Source organism: Coregonus lavaretus, assembly GCF_964263955.1.
Source record: "Coregonus lavaretus genome assembly, chromosome: 14".
NCBI lineage: Eukaryota > Metazoa > Chordata > Actinopteri > Salmoniformes > Salmonidae > Coregonus > Coregonus lavaretus.
Window position 1 is genome coordinate 37389670 of NC_140001.1, and position 20553 is coordinate 37410222.

The 20553-nt window shown below is 45.5% G+C and overlaps 1 protein-coding gene across 1 annotated transcript in view; it reads left to right on the forward strand.

Annotated features, from left to right (window-relative positions):
* Positions 1-2494: 2494 nt before the first annotated feature.
* The window catches only part of LOC311141493 (tenascin-like), a gene marked incomplete at its 5' end in the record, with an annotated part of 42247 nt that continues 24188 nt past the window's right edge, over positions 2495-20553 (forward strand). Inside the window, 9 exons of the mRNA XM_084176836.1 lie at positions 2495-2981; positions 3329-4549; positions 6972-7235; positions 7928-8043; positions 11259-11412; positions 13733-14002; positions 14835-15020; positions 16683-16772; positions 17892-18155. Of these exons, the coding sequence (XP_084032962.1) occupies positions 2495-2981; positions 3329-4549; positions 6972-7235; positions 7928-8043; positions 11259-11412; positions 13733-14002; positions 14835-15020; positions 16683-16772; positions 17892-18155 (3052 nt within the window). The remainder of the gene's footprint in view (positions 2982-3328; positions 4550-6971; positions 7236-7927; positions 8044-11258; positions 11413-13732; positions 14003-14834; positions 15021-16682; positions 16773-17891; positions 18156-20553) is intronic.

The window sequence follows — 20553 nt, forward strand, 5'->3', positions numbered from 1 at the left end:
CCTGGTTTGCGATGCTCAGGCACAGTGGAACAAGTGTGTGTGTGTGTGTGTGTGTGTGTGTGTGCATGCGTGCATGCGTGTATGCCTGTGAGGTGGGGGGTAGCTTTTCGTGCCCTTAGGGCCCAGATCTCAGCGCTCCCATCAGCAGGCTACATTAGTGCTCTTACTGTGCGTCCATCACGGAGGCACTCATCCCTGTCTAATCAGGGGCTGGCTGCTGAAGCTGAGATCAGCCGTGGGATCCCATCCATTCTATCCCTGGGACTGGAGCTCATCTGTCAGCCAGGCTAATCACACGTTAGAGCAGGTTCAGGAGACTGAGCAGAGAGCTGCAGAGCAGCAGCTCCTCACAGCACAGGAAATTACCTGCTCATGACCTCCCTGTGCCAGTGACTGTCCTGGCTGTCAGCCTCCCGCTCTCTGTGTGTAGAGAAGATGTATGATTCGTTGCACACCGTTAGTATATTCTGTGTCACTCTGACCTAGTCTGTCTGCGGCAAGGCGGTAACCCCCTTTTCATCACCCCAGGATAATGGAACTCCCTCCATTATATCTCCATGGCTGAGTCCCAAATGGCACCCTATTCCCTATATAGTGACCAGGTCAGAAGTAGTTCACTATATAGGGAATAGGGTGGCATTTGGGATGTACCCGTATATAACATGTCTAGGGGCTCATGTCTAGTTAATGTTGAATTGGTGTTGAGTCACAACAATTGTCTCTTTTTGGAACATATGGAGAACATTTTATTTTATTTTGACTGCTAAAAGCAATCCTACTTTTAGAGCAACCTGTGTAGCCTATCTGTTCTTACTGAAGGTGAGGAACACCAAATAGATGGTGTCAGCATTTTGACAAGGTGCAGAAAAGTTAGTGTGTAATTAGCTAGGGGGAAAAAACACACCTCTTTTTTGAAGGCAGGAAATCCATTGTTAAATTTGAATTTACACTCCCCCCCTTATACTGAGCCAATAATGAGAAGGTAAAAAAAAACACACTGGGGCTAGAATTGTATCGTATGTCACTCTTAACTTACACAAAGTTACATAAAAGTGACTTAATTCCTGATTGTTAAGCATTACACATTGTCACATACCCCTTCCATATGTCAAGATCTGTTCTTGTGTTGATAAAGAACATGTAATGTATGCTCCATGTTCAAGCTCTGTTGCCCACAGAGGGGCATATTTTCACTAACCTGTATGTTTTATGTAACGACAAGATCAAAGGAAAGAGCACAAGGTTTTACTGCCAGTCTCCAAACCACAACTCAATCTCAGCACATTTTCCAGCAGACCGTTATTCTTAAAAGAAACAACATGTCTCGGGAGCCTTGCGAAACAGCCCAGTAACTTCTGGTGTAGAAAGAATCATGTTACCAAATTAAACTGAATGTTCGTCTGGAGAGCGGTCAGGAGAATGCTGATCTGGCCCGTTTGTTGAATAGTGGGGAACCCTGCTCTGCATTCCAAATGGCACCCTATCCCCTTTACAGTGCATTACTTTCGACCACTACTTTTGATCAGAGCCCAGGGCTCTGGTCAAAAGTAGGGCACTATAAAGGGAATAGGGTGCCATTTGGGACGCTACCCTGAACACCCGGCCAACACACGGTGCGCTGCAGGGCTAGCCGAAACCCTGCAGATGGTCTCCCCCTCACCGGTTTTAATCTGTCAGTTTGGGTTGTGGTCTGGGGCGTCGGGAAGGGGAGGGAGAAGGGCAGCTCCATGTTCCCCACTCCCTACATACAGGTGTGTCCTGCTGTTCATGGCAGCCTGTCATGAGAAACCCGGACAGAGAATAAGATCCAGCAGCACTCAAGGTCACAACATGGCACCCCTGCAGTAATTGCCCCTGCAGTGTTGGTCCTCAGAGAAAATGGAAAATAATGCCCTAATGTCATCCACTAAATGTCTGTCTCCTCTACTGTGAACAGGGGGGTTGAGATGGGGTGCAGGCAGGCAGGGAGACAACCAGGCAGAAAGGCAGGGCAGGCAGACAGGCAGACCGGCAGGCAGGCAGCAACAGGATCATGTATTGGAGGAGGTATTTTGTTGAGTGAGACTGTGGAATATTAATTGCTTTTAGTAGGATACTATGACATTTCACTGTAGCCACATGGTCCCCAGTGAATCAGGCTGTTGTGTGTTGGTCACTGTCGGATCCATACTGCTAGTAAGGTCAAACTAGAAATGTCAAGATGAACAATGAGTTTCGTAACTTCAGAATTGAGAGTGGGTCGAGATTGTGCATTCAATATTTCATAAATAGATAAAGCAGCTACTGTACTACAACATATTTGTCACAATCTCTCTCCTCTTATTTTCCCTGCTATCCCTTACAAACAGTTTATCTGAACCTTCTGCTTCGATTCACACTATGCTTTCTTTTTTTATTTAATTCTAGGACACAAGGGCATCTCCCAGATAGAACAACTCCATTCTCCTGACCGTTCACAAGCTCTCCCAGCAGGACGTGACAGGACCTGGTCATCATGGCGATGAAAGGCCTGCTCCTAGGCTGTGTCACCGTGACCGTGTTGCTCCAGCTCTCCAGCGCTGGCCTGGTCAAGAAGATAATCCGCCACCGCAGAGAGACCCTGAGAGACCCGTCTGAGAACGTGACCCTGCCCCACCCCGACCAGCCGGTGGTCTTCAACCACGTCTACAACATCAATGTCCCCTCCAGCTCCCTGTGTTCCGTAGACGTGGAGAGCCCCGGAGGAACCGATGTCAAGCCCAAAGGAAGTCCAGTCCAGTCGGACATGCAGACCACAGAGCACCTGGAGCACACGGTGGACGGGGAGAACCAGATCGTGTTCACCCACCGCATCAACATTCCCAAGCAGGCGTGCGGCTGTGACAACCACATGCCCGACATGAAGGACATCCTGAGCAGGTTGGAGATGCTGGAGTCTGAGCTGTCCAGCCTCAGAGAACAGTGTGGCAGTGGAAGTGGCTGCTGTGGAGCTCAGATTACAGGTACAGTATGGTACAGTTGCCCTACAGACACTTTAGGGCAGTGTTTCCCAATCCTGGTCCTGACACACCTTATTCAATGAAAGGTTTGATAATGAGTTTATTAGTTGAATAACGTGTGTTAGTGCTATGACAAAAACAAAAGGACCAGGATTTGGAAATACTGCTCTCTGGGCAGTTAGTTGTAGTTTCGACTTAGATAACATTTTTAGATTGGTCTTAATTCTTCTATAGTTCAGTGACCCCTATTCAGACTTGTCTTTGTCTTTTTGAATAATATTTGTGATATAACTTTTAGTATTATAATCACCAAAATTGATTTCTGTGTTGCTCCCTCCATGTTTCCGCAGGTGAGGTGGCCATCAAGCCTTATTGTAACGGCCGTGGTAACTTCAGCACTGAGACCTGCAGCTGTGTGTGTGAGCCCGGCTGGAAGGGACCCAACTGCACCGAGCCTGAGTGCCCCAACTTCTGCCAGGACCAGGGGCGCTGCATCGACGGCAAGTGTATCTGCTTCGAGGGCTTCGATGGAAATGACTGCAGCATAGAGCTGTGTCAGGTGGACTGTGGGGTCAACGGGGAGTGCATCGACGCCATGTGTATCTGTGAGGAAGGCTTCACAGGGAATGACTGCACCCATACCAACTGCCTGAACAACTGCCTTGGGCGTGGCCGCTGCGTGGACGATGAGTGTGTGTGTGACGAGCCATGGACGGGCTACGACTGCTCCGAGCTCATCTGCCCCAACGACTGCTACGACCGCGGTCGCTGCGTCAACGGAACCTGCTTCTGCGAGGAGGGCTTTACCGGAGAGGACTGTGGGGAGCTCACCTGCCCCAGCAACTGTAACAACCGCGGGATGTGCGTCAACGGCCAGTGTGTGTGTCACTCCGGCTACAGCGGGGAAGACTGCTCCAAGCTCACCTGCCCCAATGATTGTACTGAGAGAGGCCACTGTTTCAACGGGAGGTGCATATGCGACCCAGGCTTTGAGGGAGTGGACTGTTCCATCTTGTCCTGCCCAGACAACTGCAGCGACAGAGGCCAGTGTGTCAACGGAGACTGTGTCTGCAATGTAGGATTCGAGGGCGACGACTGCTCTGAAATCTCCTGCCCCATGAAGTGTCTGAACCAAGGGAGCTGTTTGAACGGACAGTGTGTGTGCAGTAAAGGCTTCGCCGGGGATGATTGCAGCATTAAGACCTGCCCCAAAGACTGCCTGGGACACGGCGAGTGTGTTGACGGCAAGTGTGTGTGCTTTGTGGGCTTCACAGGCAAAGACTGCAGTGAGCTGACTTGTCCCAACAACTGTCTGAACCGTGGCCGCTGTGTCAATGGCCAGTGTGTGTGCAACCAAGGCTTTGCTGGTGAGGACTGCAATGAGAAGACGTGTCCCAATAACTGCCTGGAGAGGGGTTACTGCGTGGACGGGAAGTGTGTGTGCTTCGAGGGATTCCAGGGCCTGGAATGTTCTGTGCTGACCTGTCCAGGAGACTGTGAGGACCAGGGGAAATGCATGAACGGAGTGTGTCTGTGTAACGAAGGCTTCATCGGAGAGGACTGCTCTGAGGGTAAGAGCCAAAGGATGTGTCCACCCTATTCCCTTTATAGTGCACTATATTTGACTAGGGCCAATGCGGCTCTGGTCAAAAGTGGTGCACTATATAGGAGCCAGCCAGCCAGCCAGCCAGCCAGCCAGCCGATGTGTCCACCCTATGTGTCCACCCTATGTGTCCACCCTATTCCAGCAGCCAGACAGACAGACAGACAGATAGATCCTTTGGTTGATGGGAGTATTGTTTGATGTGATGTCATTTGTTTATGTTGGCTGATATTTTTGTGGAACATTTCCACATGATGACATTCATTGAAATGCTAATGTGTCTGGCATCACAACAAATGCTTTAAATGAATAACGTTGTAGTTTAATGTGGTTGTCGAATGATGACATACACTATCGGTCTAAAGTTTTAGAACACCTACTCATTCAAGGGTTTTTCTTTACTTTTAATATTTTCTACATTGTAGAATAATGGTGAAGAAATCAAAACTATGAAAACACATATGGAATCATGTAGTAACCAAAAAAGTGTTAAACAAATCTAAATCCAAACACATTTTATATTTGAGATTCTTTGAATAGCCACCCTTTGCCTGATGACAGCTTTGCACACTCTTGGCATTCTCTCCACCAGCTTCACCTGGAATGCTTTTCCAACAGTCTTGAAGGAGTTCCCACATATGCTGAGCACTTGTTGGCTGCTTTTCCTAAACTCTGCGGTCTGACTCATCCCAAACCATCTCAATTTGGTTGAGGTCGGGGGATTGTGGAGGCCAGGTCATCTGATGCAGCACTCCATCACTCTCCTTCTTGGTCAAATAGCCCTTACACAGCCTGGAGATGTGTTGGGTCATTGTCCTGTCGAAAAACAAATGATAGTCCCACTAAGCGCAAACCAGATGGGATGGGGTATCGCTTTAGAATGCTGTGGTAGCCATGCTGGTTAAGTGTTCCTTGAAATCTAAATAAATCACAGACAGTGTCACCAGCAAAGCACCCCCACACCATAACATTTTACATTTTAGTCATTTAGCAGACGCTCTTATTCAGAGCGACTTACAGTTAGTGAGTGCATACATTTTCATACTTTTTTCATACTAACACCTCCTCCTCCATGCTTTATGGTGGGAAATACACATGCGGAGATCATCCATTCACTCACACCGTGTCTCACAAAGACACAGCGGTTGGAACCAAACATCTCCAATTTGGACTCCAGACCAAAGGACAAATTTCCACCGGTCTAATGTCAATTTCTCATGTTTCTTGGCCCAAGCAAGTCTCTTCTTATTATTGGTGTCCTTTAGTAGTGGTTTATTTGCAGCAATTCGACCATGAAGGCCTGATTCACACAGTCCCCTCTGAACAGTTGATGTTGAGATGTGTCTGTTACTTGAACTCTGTGAAGCATTTATTTGGGCTGCAATTTCTGAGGCTGGTAACTCTAATGGACTTATCCTCTGCAGCAGAGGTAACTCTGGGTCTTCCATTCCTGTGGTGGTCCTCATGAGAGCCAGTTTAATCATAGCGCTTGATGGTTTTTCGACTGCACTTGAAGAAACTTTCAAAGTTCTTGAAATGTTCCGTATTGACTGACCTTCATGTCTTAAAGTAATGATGGACTGTAATTTATCTTTAATTTGAGCTGTTCTTGCCATAATATGGACTTGGTCTTTTACCAAATAGGGCTATATTCTGTATACCCCACTACCTTGTCACAACACAACTGATTGGCTCAAACACATTAATTCCACAAATTACCCTTTAAGAAGGCACACCTGTTAACTGAAATGCATTCCAGGTGACTACCTCACGAAGCTGGTTAAGATAATGCCAAGAGTGTGCAAATCTGTCATCAAGGCAAAGGGTGGCTATTTGAAGAGTCTCAAATCTCAATATATTTTGATTTGTTTAACACTTTTTTGGTTACTACATGATTCCATATGTGTTGTTTCATAGTTTTGATGTCCTCACTATTATTCTACAATGTAGAAAATAGTAAAAATAAAGAAAAACCCTTGAATGGTGTTCTAAAACTTTTGACCGGTAGTGTATGGGTTGACATTTTCCAAGGCTATTGGCTTTATCATGGAGAATTTATATATAATAACTCAGATCAGAGAAACATTTCAAATTATACTGTTCGAAGCTCACCCTCTATTGAATTGTAGTTGTGATGCTGTAATTTTGAGACCAAAAAGTATACACTTAGCCAATCTTGACATTTTAATTTCCCTGCCCTATAAAACTCTGGCCTACTTGAACTTGATAGTGATTTATAGGCATTGTTCTTTGCATTTGTGATACATATCATAGTTCTGTGTTTTTCCATGATTTGATCAAGCTTCCATGATATAAACAACAAAAACCGCTTATCACGTTAAAAAATATGAATATGTCCCCTAACATGTTGTGGTTTTGTGTCTCTCCAGTGTCTCCACCCAAGGACTTGACAGTGCTAGAGGTCACCCCAGAGACAGTGGACCTCTCCTGGGCTAACGAGATGCAGGTGGCAGAGTACCTGGTCAGCTATGTGCCCACCGCCCTTGGAGGCTTGGAGCTGGACATGCGTGTGCCTGGGGACAAGAAGACTGCCACCATCAGTGAGCTGGAGCCTGGTGTTGAGTACCTGATCAGTGTCTTCGCTGTCCTCAACAACAAGAGGAGTGTCCCTGTCAGTGCCAGAGTGGCAACACGTAAGTCAGGAGTAGCATAAAGTTGACCCAAGACGCTGACCTTGGGTCAGTTTAGCATTTTCCCCACTAATGGTTAAGGTTAGGATTGGGGGAGAGGAAGCTGTTCCTAGATCTGTACCTAGGGTAAACTTCACCTCGGAGCCGTAAGACACCTCTACGGTGCCCATATTCGAACAGTCTCAGTCTCAGCAGGCACTCGTGATAAGGCTGACTAAAGTCTGACTGAGACTGTCCTAATATGGACACCGTACACCCTTAACCTCACCTTTGATGCCTGACTGCTCTGGTGTAATGCAAAAGTGCCATTCATAAAGGGCAGTCAATAAAAATCAAATATAAATTTTAATATCAACAAATTGATTGCAGCTTATGCAAACATCTGTTGCCAATGTAATTTCATTAAATCACTAATTTGTACCTGGGATGTTGTAGTTTTTCAATGTTGTTGACCTTGATCTACCCGTCATTGGAACCAGTTAGCCGTGAATCCATGTCTGCTTCTCAAATGGCACCCTATTCCTTATATAGTGCACTACTTTTGACCAGCGCCCATAGGGCTGGCTCTGGTCTAAATCAGTGCACTATATAGGGAATAGGGTGCCATTTGAGATGTAGCCCATGTGCTGGGTGTCCTGAGGGTTAAGTAAACAGAACATCAAATATGTTCTAATTTGTCCGTCTCATCCCCTTAGATCTCCCTGAGCCTGAGGGACTCAAGTTCACATCAGTGAAGGAGACTGCAGTAGAGGTTCAGTGGGACCCCCTGGACATCCCCTTTGATGGCTGGAACCTCATCTTCAGAAACACTGTGAGTTAGCAACAGTAGTTCCCTCATCTTCAGAAACATTGTGAATTAGCAACAGTAGTTCCCTCATCTTCAGAAACACTGTGAGTTAGCAACAGTAGACACCTCATCTTCAAAAATATTGTGAGTTAGCAACAGTAGTTCCCTCATCTTCAAAAACATTGTGAGTTAGCAACATGTCACGATCGCTGGAGGAAGTGGACCAATGCGCAGCGTGATGAGTGAACATACTTATTTATTTATTAGAGAACAAAACAACAAAACGATAACGTGATGTCCTTTGTTACAAACACTAACCATACACGGAACAAGATCCCACAACACACTGTGGAAAACAGGCTGCCTAAGTATGGTTCCCAATCAGAGACAACAAGCAACAGCTGATTCACGTTGCCTCTGATTGAGAACCACACCGGCCAACATAGAAACAAATGAACTAGATAATAAACCTAGCACACAAAACACATAGAAACAACACACCCTGGCTCAACATAACAGAGTCCCAGAGCCAGGGCGTGACAGTACCCCCCCCCCCCAAAGGCAGACTGCGACCTCGCCAAACATAAACCGAACAGGGGAGGGCCGGGTGGGCATTCCTCCTCGGCGGCGGATCCGGCTCCAGGCATGACCCCCACTCCCTCTCTAACCCCCCAAAGCGCCCCTGGTCCGGTCTGGCCCTGCTGGCCGGAGCTGGACTGAACACTGGTGGAGCGGATTGCTCTAGCTCCGGAGTGGAGCAGCTGACCGGTGCCGGACCAGGCACCGGTGGAACAGGCACGGGCTGTGCCGGACTGACGACGCGCACCACAGGCTGGGTGCGGGGAGCAGGGACGGGCCGGACCGGGCTGACGACGCGCACCATTGGCTTGGTGCGGGGAGCAGGGACGGGCCGAACCGGGCTGACGAAGCGCACCACTGGCTTGGTGCGGGGAGCAGGAACAGGCCGGACCGGGCTGACGACGCGCACCTTTGGCTTGGTGCGGGGAGCAGGGACGGGCCGAACCGGGCTGACGAAGCGCACCACTGGCTTGGTGCGGGGAGCAGGAACAGGCCGGACCGGGCTGACGACACGCACCACAGGCTTGGTGCGGGGAGCAGGAACGGGCCGGACCGGGCTGACGATGCGCACCACAGGCTTGGTGCGGGGAGCAGGAACGGGCCGGACCGGGCTGACGATGCGCACCACAGGCTTGGTGCGGGGAGCAGGAACGGGCCGGACCGGGCTGACTATGCGCACCACAGGCTTGGTGCGAGGGGCAGGAACATGCCGGACCGGGCTGGCGACGCGCACCACAGGCTCGGTGCGAGGGACAGGAACAAGCCGGACCGTACTGGGGACACACACCACTGGCCCTACGCGGGGATCAGGAATGGGCCGGACCAGACTGGCAACACACCCCAGTACCTCTCGCCGTGCCTCTACATTCTCCTTCCCCCTGGTGACCAGTGACTCCCTTAACCTGGCGGCCTCCTTTGCCAACCCGCTGAACCACTCTATCCCGGCCTCCTGCTGCCCCGTCGTCCACGGCGTGAGCCCCCCCCCCCCCCCTAAACATTTTTTGGCCGTCTCTCCTCCCCGTGGGCCAGGCCTCCATGGCTCTCGCCAGACTCTCGCTCCTCTGCTCCCAAGTCCAGCCTCTCTCCTCCTCACGCTGCTTGACCCAGTCAAGGTTGATATTCATTAGAGTCCTCTCTGGCGTTGGCTCCTGGACACGCTGCTTGGTCCAGTTATGGTGGGATCTTCTGTCACGATCGCTGGAGGAAGTGGACCAATGCGCAGCGTGATGAGTGAACATACTTATTTATTTATTAGAGAACAAAACGATAACGTGACGTCCTTGGTTACAAACACTAACCATACACGGAACAAGATCCCACAACACACTGTGGAAAACAGGCTGCCTAAGTATGGTTCCCAATCAGAGACAACAAGCAACAGCTGATTCACGTTGCCTCTGATTGAGAACCACACCGGCCAACATAGAAACAAATGAACTAGATAATAAACCTAGCACACAAAACACATAGAAACAACACACCCTGGCTCAACATAACAGAGTCCCAGAGCCAGGGCGTGACACAACAGTAGTTCCCTCATCTTCAGAAACACTGTGAGTTAGCAACAGTAGACCCCTCATCTTCAGAAACATTGTGAGTTAGCAACAGTAGTTCCCTCATCTTCAGAAACACTGTGAGTTAGCAACAGTAGTTCCCTCATCTTCAGAAACACTGTGAGTTAGCAACAGTAGACCCATCATCTTCAGAAACACTGAGTTAGCAACAGTAGACCACTCATCTTTAGAAACACTGAGTGAGCAGCACGCCCCTCTCCTGTCTCCCATGGGGCATTGCATGTTGTTAATGGATCTCTCTCTACATATTCCACAAGGAGGAGGTTGAGATCTTCAGAAGCCCACAGCCTATCATTATTCCCATTATCCCTGTGGTAGAAATCATATACGCCGCATAACAGAACAGACACCCACTCCAAGCTTCAGTAATTGCCCTAGCTATGTGTCGGTGTCCCAAATGGCACACTATTCTCTATATAGTGCACTACTTTTGACCAGAGCCCTATAGGTCTATGGGTCCTGGTCAAAAGTAGTGCACTATATAGGGAATAGGGTGTAGGGTGCCATTTGGGATGCAGATGATGTGAAACAGGGTTAGTATCCTATGGAAATAGTTTAGCCGAGCCAGTATTCAAAGTCTGTTTTCTTTAAGTCTCTAAGTTTAAATGTGACTAAATGTTCTGTGAGGCTTCTGTTGACTGCTCTAATGGCCATGTACTGCAGCCATGAGGCACAGAATGATTATTGTTTCTAAAAGCTTTTTTTCTTTTCAAGAACATATGAGAAATAGTCCTAGGACATGAAATCCACAGTTCATTACATTCAGTTCCCCCCACACCCCCTACTGTAGTTCAAACATCACAGACAGGACCCCTGAGTATGATGTGGCTGCCCTATTCCCACACCAAGTGTTTGTCCCAAATGGCTCCCTACTGCCTATATAGTGCACTACTTTTAACCAGAGCCCAATTGGCCCTGGTCAAAAGTAGTGCACTGTAAAGTGAATAGGGAGCCTAAGCTTGACTTTGAGGTGGGTAATGATAGATACACTAGATAGATAGGTACTTTATTAATCCCCAAGGAGAACTGTGCCATCATGAAACATGCCATACCATTTTAATGATTGGTGTTGTTTGGTGTTGGCAGAAAGAGGAGAATGGGGAGATTCTGAACTCTCTGGGCAGCCCTGACACCATGTTTGAGCAGTCAGGGCTGGGACCTGGTCAGGAGTACGAGGTCAAACTGGAGGTGGTGAAGAACAACACCAGCGGACCCCCAGCACGCAAGAACGTTTTCACAAGTGAGTTTATATCCATTCGTTTACAGGACAATTGACTCCTCCAGGCCAATAACATTCAGTTGGAAAATTAACCTGAATGTTGAGCCTGCGTAGATGGTAGCTTGTAGGACGAAAACCCACCTAAGTATTAACACTTGGCGACAGCTATATGGAGCCAGGACACTTTCTTAACCCCCATCTTTTAAAAAAATCTAACCCTGAGAATGGCTTATTATTATAATTATGGCCCAGTTGACTAAGCCTTGAACTGTTCAAATTGTAGCACTGTGATACCCATGAGTATCACGATGGGTAAATGCAAGGTTTACAGAATCATATATACAGTAGGCCTTTGACTTAATGCCTCAAGGCTTGAATGACTTATCCCTGAAGAAGCTTTGAATTAAATGTTCAGAATTCATTCAGAATTCGATTTTTTCATCCTTGCCAATGCTGGCTACACACAATTAAAGGTAAATAACTAATTCAAAATATGGAGAGCTTCACACAGGGACCTGCCAGCATCAAGTGTATTGTAATCCTTGTTTTCATGACATATTTGCATGGGAATAAGCCATAAACCCCTCTTACGCCATTCTGACCGTCTGCATGACATTTTAAATATGATTTACAGCAATACAGACAGACAAAGAAGCGGCTTACAGCTGTCAAAGTTACACACAGAAACACATTGTCACCTTGATTCAATCGATGTCTTGAATATCCCCTCTGCTGCAGCTCTGAGTTTGTGTCCCAAATGGCACCTTATTTCCTATATAGTGCACTACTTTTGACCAGGGTCTGTTCAAAAGTAATGCACTATGTAGGCAATAGGGTGCAATTTGGGATGCAGTCGGACAGTCTATCCAAGGCATCCTGAAGTTCCAACATTGCGTGATTAGCTCATTACTTTTCATAGCATCGTCTTGATTTACTAGAGGCAGTAAAAAGCCATCACTACCCCCTTGGAAGGTTTAACAGTTATGAGGAAATCATATCTCCATCAGGCTGCTGCTATCAAGGCTAATGGCTTGTATCAGGGTTTGGGATCAATATAACTACAGGTTTTGGGGTTGAAACTATACTCCACCTGCCAGCTTGGTTCCCACCAACTCTCTCACCAGCCAAGCAATTTTTAGGTGGCTCGAGGGGAGGTTAAAATATACTGCACCACCAACACATTCAAGACTAGTCATGGAGAATGGTGTTTTATTATATATATATATATATATATATATATATATATATATATATATATATATATATATATATATATATATATATATCTTTTAAAGCTTTGTGGAACATTCCAGCACTGAAATGGGATCTGAACAGTGTGAGCTTTCACCCCTGCCCCAGAGAGTTCTGTTACAACAAATCAGAATAAGGCGATTTCAATATGCTGAAGCAAATGTTCTTCTCAAGGTTCTCTACTAACCTTTATTGCCTCACCTCCATCCCAAAGCAAGGTCAGACAATCTCTGCTTATTTATGGTTTGAAATCTGCCCCCGACTTGCCAGAGTAAACAGAACAAGGAAAGGAAAAGCCATTAGCTACCTGACATCCTCTTATACACCTCCTCTTTAGGATCGAAGAGTAGTTTACATTATAGCGTTGACTGACACTATAGGTCTAGCATTTATGTGTGTGAAGTCTATGGAGCTGTTGAACATTGGAACCTGAGCGCCATACTGGGTGGTGTTAAGCATACACCCACAAACACACACACACACACACACACAGCAGCACTGGGATTATGGGGTCCCCTAGATCTCCATGTCACTCAAGGCCTCTTTATGTCTGCCATTAACACACATAGACATACTGTAGTGGGATTTGCATTCTGGGGGTCTAATTGCATGGAGTGATCCCATCCCCCCTCACTCTCTCCTCCCCTCCCCCCATGGTGTGTATGTGTGTGGGAGGGAGGCACCACTCAGGAGACAATCACAACCCTGGAACAACACACACGCACGCATGCACTCACACGTATGCACGCACACGCGCACGCACACACACACGCACAAGCACGCAGCTAGGCTCATTGGGGGTTACATTTGTGCTAAGCTCCAATGCAGATTCCATGTCTTATCTGTCTTTTGCAGAAGGCTGACTTTCCTGAAGTTGCTGAATGTGACAAATCAGTTCCATCACACTGTAGGGAAAGTGCCTTTCATGCTCCAGGTTTTGATGTGTACTTACATGAACAACCTCATGCATGGATGCATACTAGAAAATACAGTGTTTTCAAACCATTATTGGTAGTAAATGCTCTCACTATTTATATTCAACCCTGTAGCAAAGGTTCTGATGAGAGCTCCTACTCTCCTCTCTCTGCAGAGATCGATTCGCCCAGAGAGGTGGATGTGCGTGACGTGACGGACACCACGGCGCTGGTGACCTGGTTTCTGCCGGTGGCCATGGTGGACGGGGTGAGCATGTCCTACTGGCCCAGCGACAACCCCTCAGACAGGAGCACAGTGGAGCTGTCCTCCAGCGACACACAGCACCACTTGGGCAGCCTGAACCCTGACACAGAGTATGAGGTGTCTCTCATGGCCAAGAGGGGAGAGATGACCAGCGTGCCCGTGTCTGAGACCTTCCTAACAGGTAAGACAAGAGCTGTATCCCAATTGGCACCCGATTCCCTTTATAGTGCACTACTTTTGACCAGGGCCCATTACTGCTCTGGTCAAAAGTAGTGCACTATATAGCATGGTTGGGGTCAATTCCAATTGAATTTGAAATGTAATTTAATTATTGAATTCACTCATGAAGTGGAGAATGTACATTGAATTAAATTCGATTTTTCAACAATCGTCAAGTTACGCAATTGGAATTGAATTGGAATTGTTTGGACCGTTTGAATTAGAATTGTAAAAACATTTTTATTTAATCTTTGGAATTTAATTTAATTGGAATTCAATATTTGTATATGTCCCAATTAATATAATTAATCCAGTATCAAAAATTGACTGCATGATTTGTTTAAAATCATTTCAACTTGTATTTCTATATTTCCAGTATAGCTAGGCTGTCTGAACAGATCAGCATGAAAGCCTGAGGGAATGTAATTTGAATTTGAATATGTAGAAGTTTTGGGGATAATATTGAATTGGGAATTATTGGAATTTACCTAACATTGGAATTGAGAGGAATTGAATTATCTCAGAATTCAAATAATTGAATTAAATGGAATTTATAGGGAGGGAATTTAATTAGAATGTAATTTGTGGAATTAACCCCAATCCTGCTATATAGGGAATAGAGCGCCATTTGGGAAGCAGCCAAGGGACCTGGAACAAGCCTTTCATACAGCACTAGGGTTGCAAAAAAGTGGTGGTCTGTTCTCAACTCGGAGTCTGGACCACACATGGTACTGTATTTACAAGAGAATCATAACATTCCCACCTCGACTGATCTGTGATTGGATGTGTTCCAGACCTGGATGCCCCATGGGATCTGCAGGCGGTAGAGCTGACTGACGAGAGCATCACTCTGGAGTGGAAGAACAGCCAGGCTAAAGTAGACAACTACCGCATCAAATACGGCCCCCTTTCTGGAGGAGACCACGGAGAGCTGCTGTTCCCTACCGGACCCCTGGACACCACCCAGGCCAAAATCAGTGGTAAGTAATTTCATTTTAATATCTGTAAAACCCTGATGAAAAAAACAATAAATATGTTTTTTTAGCAACTTCAACTGCCCTCCAAGAGTTTCTCTTCCAAGAACTTCCTCTTCACTTCTGTTAGCTCCTCAATTCAATCACCTTTGTTGGAGAGCACGGTAGTGGCAGTGTTCCCTTCCCTTTGGTAAGACAGAACCCCTCCCACTAGTCTAGAGTTATGACAGGATGCTGTGGTGGTGGTGATGTTGTGTAATATCTGGTGGTGCTAGTCTAATTTCACACTCTACAGAGGAAGTGAACTGTGCTTCTGGTACATTTTCAGTTTTTAGATACTTTTGTTTGCTTTGGGTTTACATTAACTCATTACCTCTTTAAAAATTGATTGAAAAATGATTTATTTCAATGTGATAACAGCTTTAAAACAACCATCCTGTCTTTGTGTAAATTAATAGATATTGTTTTTCAATGTAAACAGCGACGTCGTTTTACCAACTATTCCGCCGCCAAGCATTTGTGGTCCTCTTTCAAAAATGTTCTGTATTAAATTCAATGCACTTACTATATTTCCAAATGGGCTGCTTTGTTTTTGTGTCATGAAACATTTGCCCAGCCACAAAAGCCCCCCACTTTATTAGAAAACAGCCAACAGGAGATTGCATTCGGGCCTTAAATGGAATAACACTGCTGCTTGTTTCAATGTGAGCTCCATCCTGGTCAAACAAGAAAAGCAGGTAGGGCCTTTTTTCATCCTCGTGCACCGGCTCCCATAATGCTCCAAGCTTTGAGGCGGGCGGGCGGGCGGGCGGACGGACGTGTCTTTCTAAACCATGTGCCACTGCATCGAAGGATTAGGCTCCCTGGCTGAGAAAAAAAGGAAAAAGGTTCCAAACGGGTAATAGTGTCTTTGTCTGAGGCCCATTCTTTGTCCTTGGGTGCCCCATCCCCTGTAAATAAGGCAGTGGGTACGTCCCAATTACCTACATAGTGTTTTACTCCCTACATAGTGCACTACTCAAAAAAGTGTACTATATAGGGAATAGGTTGCCATTTGGGACACACACAATGTGTCTATTCAGCTGACTGACGTCCCCCTCCACTCCTCTCCGATCCTCACACACCTCAGCACTTTTTTCACACAGTTATTATCTGTAATTGCCTTCACACTTGTGATTTTATTGATAATGACTTTCCTCTGCATTAGGTGTAATTTCATGCTGCAAGACTCCTAGTGCCTGGCTGCCTAGTGACCTCTGTGGGAGTTAATAAAGGAAATAATGGCAGTTGGACTGAGGACCGTTAATTGCACCGCACACAGCGATCTCAAAAGCCTCTTATATCATAGCAAATGTTGTTTCTGGCCCATAGAGAGCCTCTTCTAGAGCCATCAGTGCAAATAAAGGTTCCAAATACAGGTTCCAGAATGAAGAGGCTGAAAATAAACCCAATTATGCTTGAATCTCTTAAATAGGCAATTAAGACCTTGAAGAGCTTCAGTCTTTTTCATTGTTGTCGAAGATATTAGCTGCAAACAGCTGGATGTTTTTCTATTACACTATTTTCATAGATCAAAACCTGATCATTGGTCAATACAAAAACATATATTCCTCATGCTATTTGCATGCATCCGATACAATAAGTGTTATTTGTCTGTGTGTTGTGTAGGCCTGAGGCCTGGGTCAGAGTATGGGATGGGAGTGACAGCCGTGAAGAGCGAGCGAGAGAGCCTTCCTACCACCACCAACGCTGTTACAGGTGAGATCTATTAACTTTTGCTGTATTGTAAATAAATACATTGTTTTCATTTACTGTCATGGATAGTAGTAATAATCTACTAATAATAATTGCCATTCAACTATTTACTTCCTACAATCCACAAATACACTACCGTTCAAGATATGGCTTTTTCTTTGCAACTCTGCCTAGAAGGTCAGCATTCCGGAGTCGCCTCTTCACTGTTTATGTTGAGACTGGTGTTTTGCGGGTACTATTTAATGAAGCTGCCAGTTGAGGACCTGTGAGGCGCCTGTTTCTCAAAATAGACACTCTAATGTATTTGTCCTCTTACTCAGTTCTGCACCGGGGCCTCCCACTCCTCTTTCTATTCTGGTTAGAGCCAGTTTGTGCTGTTCTGTGAAGGGAGTAGTATACAGTTTGTACGAGATCTTCAGTTTCTTGGCAATTTCTCGCATGGAATAGGCTTCATTTCTCAGAACAAGAATAGACTGACAAGTTTCAGAAGAAAGTTATTTGTTTCTGGCCATTTTGAGCCTGTAATCGAACCCACAATTACTGATGCTCCAGATACTCAACTAGTCTCAAGAAGGCCAGTTTTATTGCTTCTTTAATCAGCACAACAGTTTTCAGCTGTGCTAACATAATTGCAAAAGGGTTTTCTAATGATCAATTAGCCTTGTAAAATTATAAACTTGGATTAGCAAACACAACGTGCCATTGGAACACAGGACTGATGGTTGCTGATAATGGGCCTCTGTACGCCTATGTAGATATTCCATAAAAAAATCAGCCGTTTCCAGCTATAATAGACTTTTACAACATTAACAATGTCTACACTGTATTTCTGATCAATTTGATGTTATTTTAATGGACAGAAAAATTGCTTTTCCTTCGAAAACAAGGACATTTCTAAGTGACCCCAAACTTTTGAACGGTAGTGTAGTTCTCTCCGCTTGTCTTGCACTATTTGAAAACTACAGTCAGACTTCCTATTCTTGTTAGCCTGAAATACACTCCTTCTATACTTCATATTCTATATTCTATATTCTCCTTCTTTATTCTATATTCTCCTTCTATATTCTCCTTCTATATTTCATATTCTTTGTTCTATATTCTCCTTCTATATTCTACTTTCAGCATTGGATGCGCCTAAAAACCTGGAGGTGGAGTCTTCCACTGAGACTCAGTTGGTGCTGGTGTGGCAGAAGCCAGTGGCTAAGATCGACAAGTACAAGCTGCTATACGTGTCAGCCGACGGGCACAGGGCTGAGTTGACACCCTTATCCAATGACATCAAGTACACCCTGAGGAACCTGATGCCTGGCATGCTGTACACTATCACCCTGACCGCTGAGAGGGGACACAAGCAGAGTGACCCCGCCACCATCTCAGCAGCAACAGGTCAGTGAGGACAGTACACCTCTATCTCCTCTAGCCTTGTCCCATACATAGAATTAGAATGAATAGAGCAGGCATCCCCATTCAGGTCAGTTATGCCACAATGGGAAGACTGGCGGCCATATTGAGTGTCCCCTCATTCTATATACAGTATATGGTCCCATACTGCAGTAGCCACAAGTCAGTGTGGACAGAAGCTCTCCAAACCTGGTCCCATACATATGTTTTTATGGTCTCATAATGTATGTAAACGAGCCACAGGTCAGTGTAAACAGTACTGGAATTTAATTGACAATAACTGTCTTGACAATGACATCTATCAAGTTGGCAAGAGCACAAACTTATCTGGAACCAGGCTAACAGTACACCTCTCCTAGCCTGGTTCCATACTGTATGTACAGTATCTAGCCTAACTATCTTCTAACGTTGTCAAGCTGTTCATTGGCTAAAGCACAAACAGACTGGACAACTAGGCTAAATCTCTTCACATGATGAGTTTTAGAACAGAATTCTGTTAGGCTATACCTTAGTACTACAACTATTAATCTTCCAGGTGCATTAACTATCAACAATCTCTTACTGTATCTTAAAAAGCTATAGGAGGGATTTACACTGTCCATCATCCATGTTGATGCTTTATAATAGGGGTATGGAAGAAAGCAAAAAAAAAATGAATTCTGTGAGAATGAGTTTGGACTGTGTTTTGTGTTGTAGGGTTTTGTATTGTAGGACCCCAGCCTTTTTCTCATTAACCAAAGATTCAGTTTTCCCCTCCAGGCCATCAGCCAAACCTAGGCAATGAATTGAATTCATTGTTGCTACTTTTCTGTCTGTCTCTGTTTCCCCCCTCAAGCCTTTAATTTAACTGCATGTGGGTTTATTTTACTGAAATACGGAAAGAAAAAGAAAAGATGATTGTGACATTTTTTTGCTAGCGCCAGTGGTCAGGGTGCTTCCAAACCAAACATCTGAGAAGAAAGTCCTCCAGTTATGTAACAGGGTACCCATTACTGTGTATGGCTATGGGCTAAATTGATATGGCATTAGGAAAACGCTGGTATGGTTCAGAATAACTTTATTTTGTTGAATCTGTGTCCCATGCTGCCAAGGTGCAGAATGGAGGTGGTGTGTACTCCATACAAAGGCCATTCATGTGATAATTGTTCTTTTGTGCGATTTGACCACGATGAACTGTGGGTCTGTCAGATAAAAGGACACATGCGGGGGCCCCTGATAAAACATTGTGTCTCTGAAATCAACACTCCTCTAATCCGCATGCAGCATTCGTTCCTCCGACCGTTTTATAATCTCCAGACGTGTAATACAAACACAAAGCATGCTGCATGTTAGCAGGGATATAAAGGGATTGGACAAGGGGGGAGGGGTGTGGGGGTTGCCCACCCTTTGCCCACCCTTTCGCCCCCCAGGTCTGGGCCTTACTTGTGTTTGACAATCATCAGGCGTTGAAAGGCTTACAAGAATCTGAGTTCAAGTGTTTGGAGACCCACTGGAGAGAGCAAATAAGAAACCCAATACCTCTGGCAGGAAAAAAAGCTTCAGAACAGTGGTTCTGAATTTTGAGGCTATTTCAAATGCTGAGCAAGTAACCAAAATTCATTTGATATAATAAACCTCCTGCAGCTTTATTGTCTCCTGATCTTCCTGTACATTTCTGACTGCTGGACGGATCTGGTACTTTCAAATTACCAGGATTCTCATAATATAGGCTAATCAGTATATTCAGGGACCCATCGAGCCTTTCTGTAAATTGAAGGATCAGGCACAATGAGAGAGAACTGTTTGATTGATCATATCTTGAGCAATAGTCAATAACCATACTAAATATACAAAACATATACAGTGCCAGTCAAAAGTTTGGACACACCTACTCATTCAAGGGTTTTTCTTAATTTTTACCATTTTCTACATTGTAGAATAATAGTGAAGACATCAAAGCTATGAAATAACACATATGGAATCATATAGTAACCAAAAAAGTGTTAAACAAATTAAAATATATTTGAGATTTGAGATTCTTGAAAGTAGCCACCCTTTGCCTTGATGACAGCTTTGCACACTCTTGGCATTCTCTCAACCAGCTACACCTGGAATGCTTTTCCAACAGTCTTGAAGGAGTTCCCACATATGCTGAGCACTTGTTGGCTGCTTTTCCTTCACTCTGCGGTCCAACTCATTCCATTTAATCTCAATTGGGTTGAGGTCGGGAGATTGTGGAGGCCAGGTCATCTGATGCAGCACTTCATAACTCTCCTTCTTGGTCAAATAGCCCTTACACAGCCTGGAGGTGTGTTGGGTCATTGTCCTGTTGAAAAACAAACAATAGTCCCACTAAGCGCAAACCAGATGGGATGGCGTATCGCTGCAGAATGCTGTGGTAGCC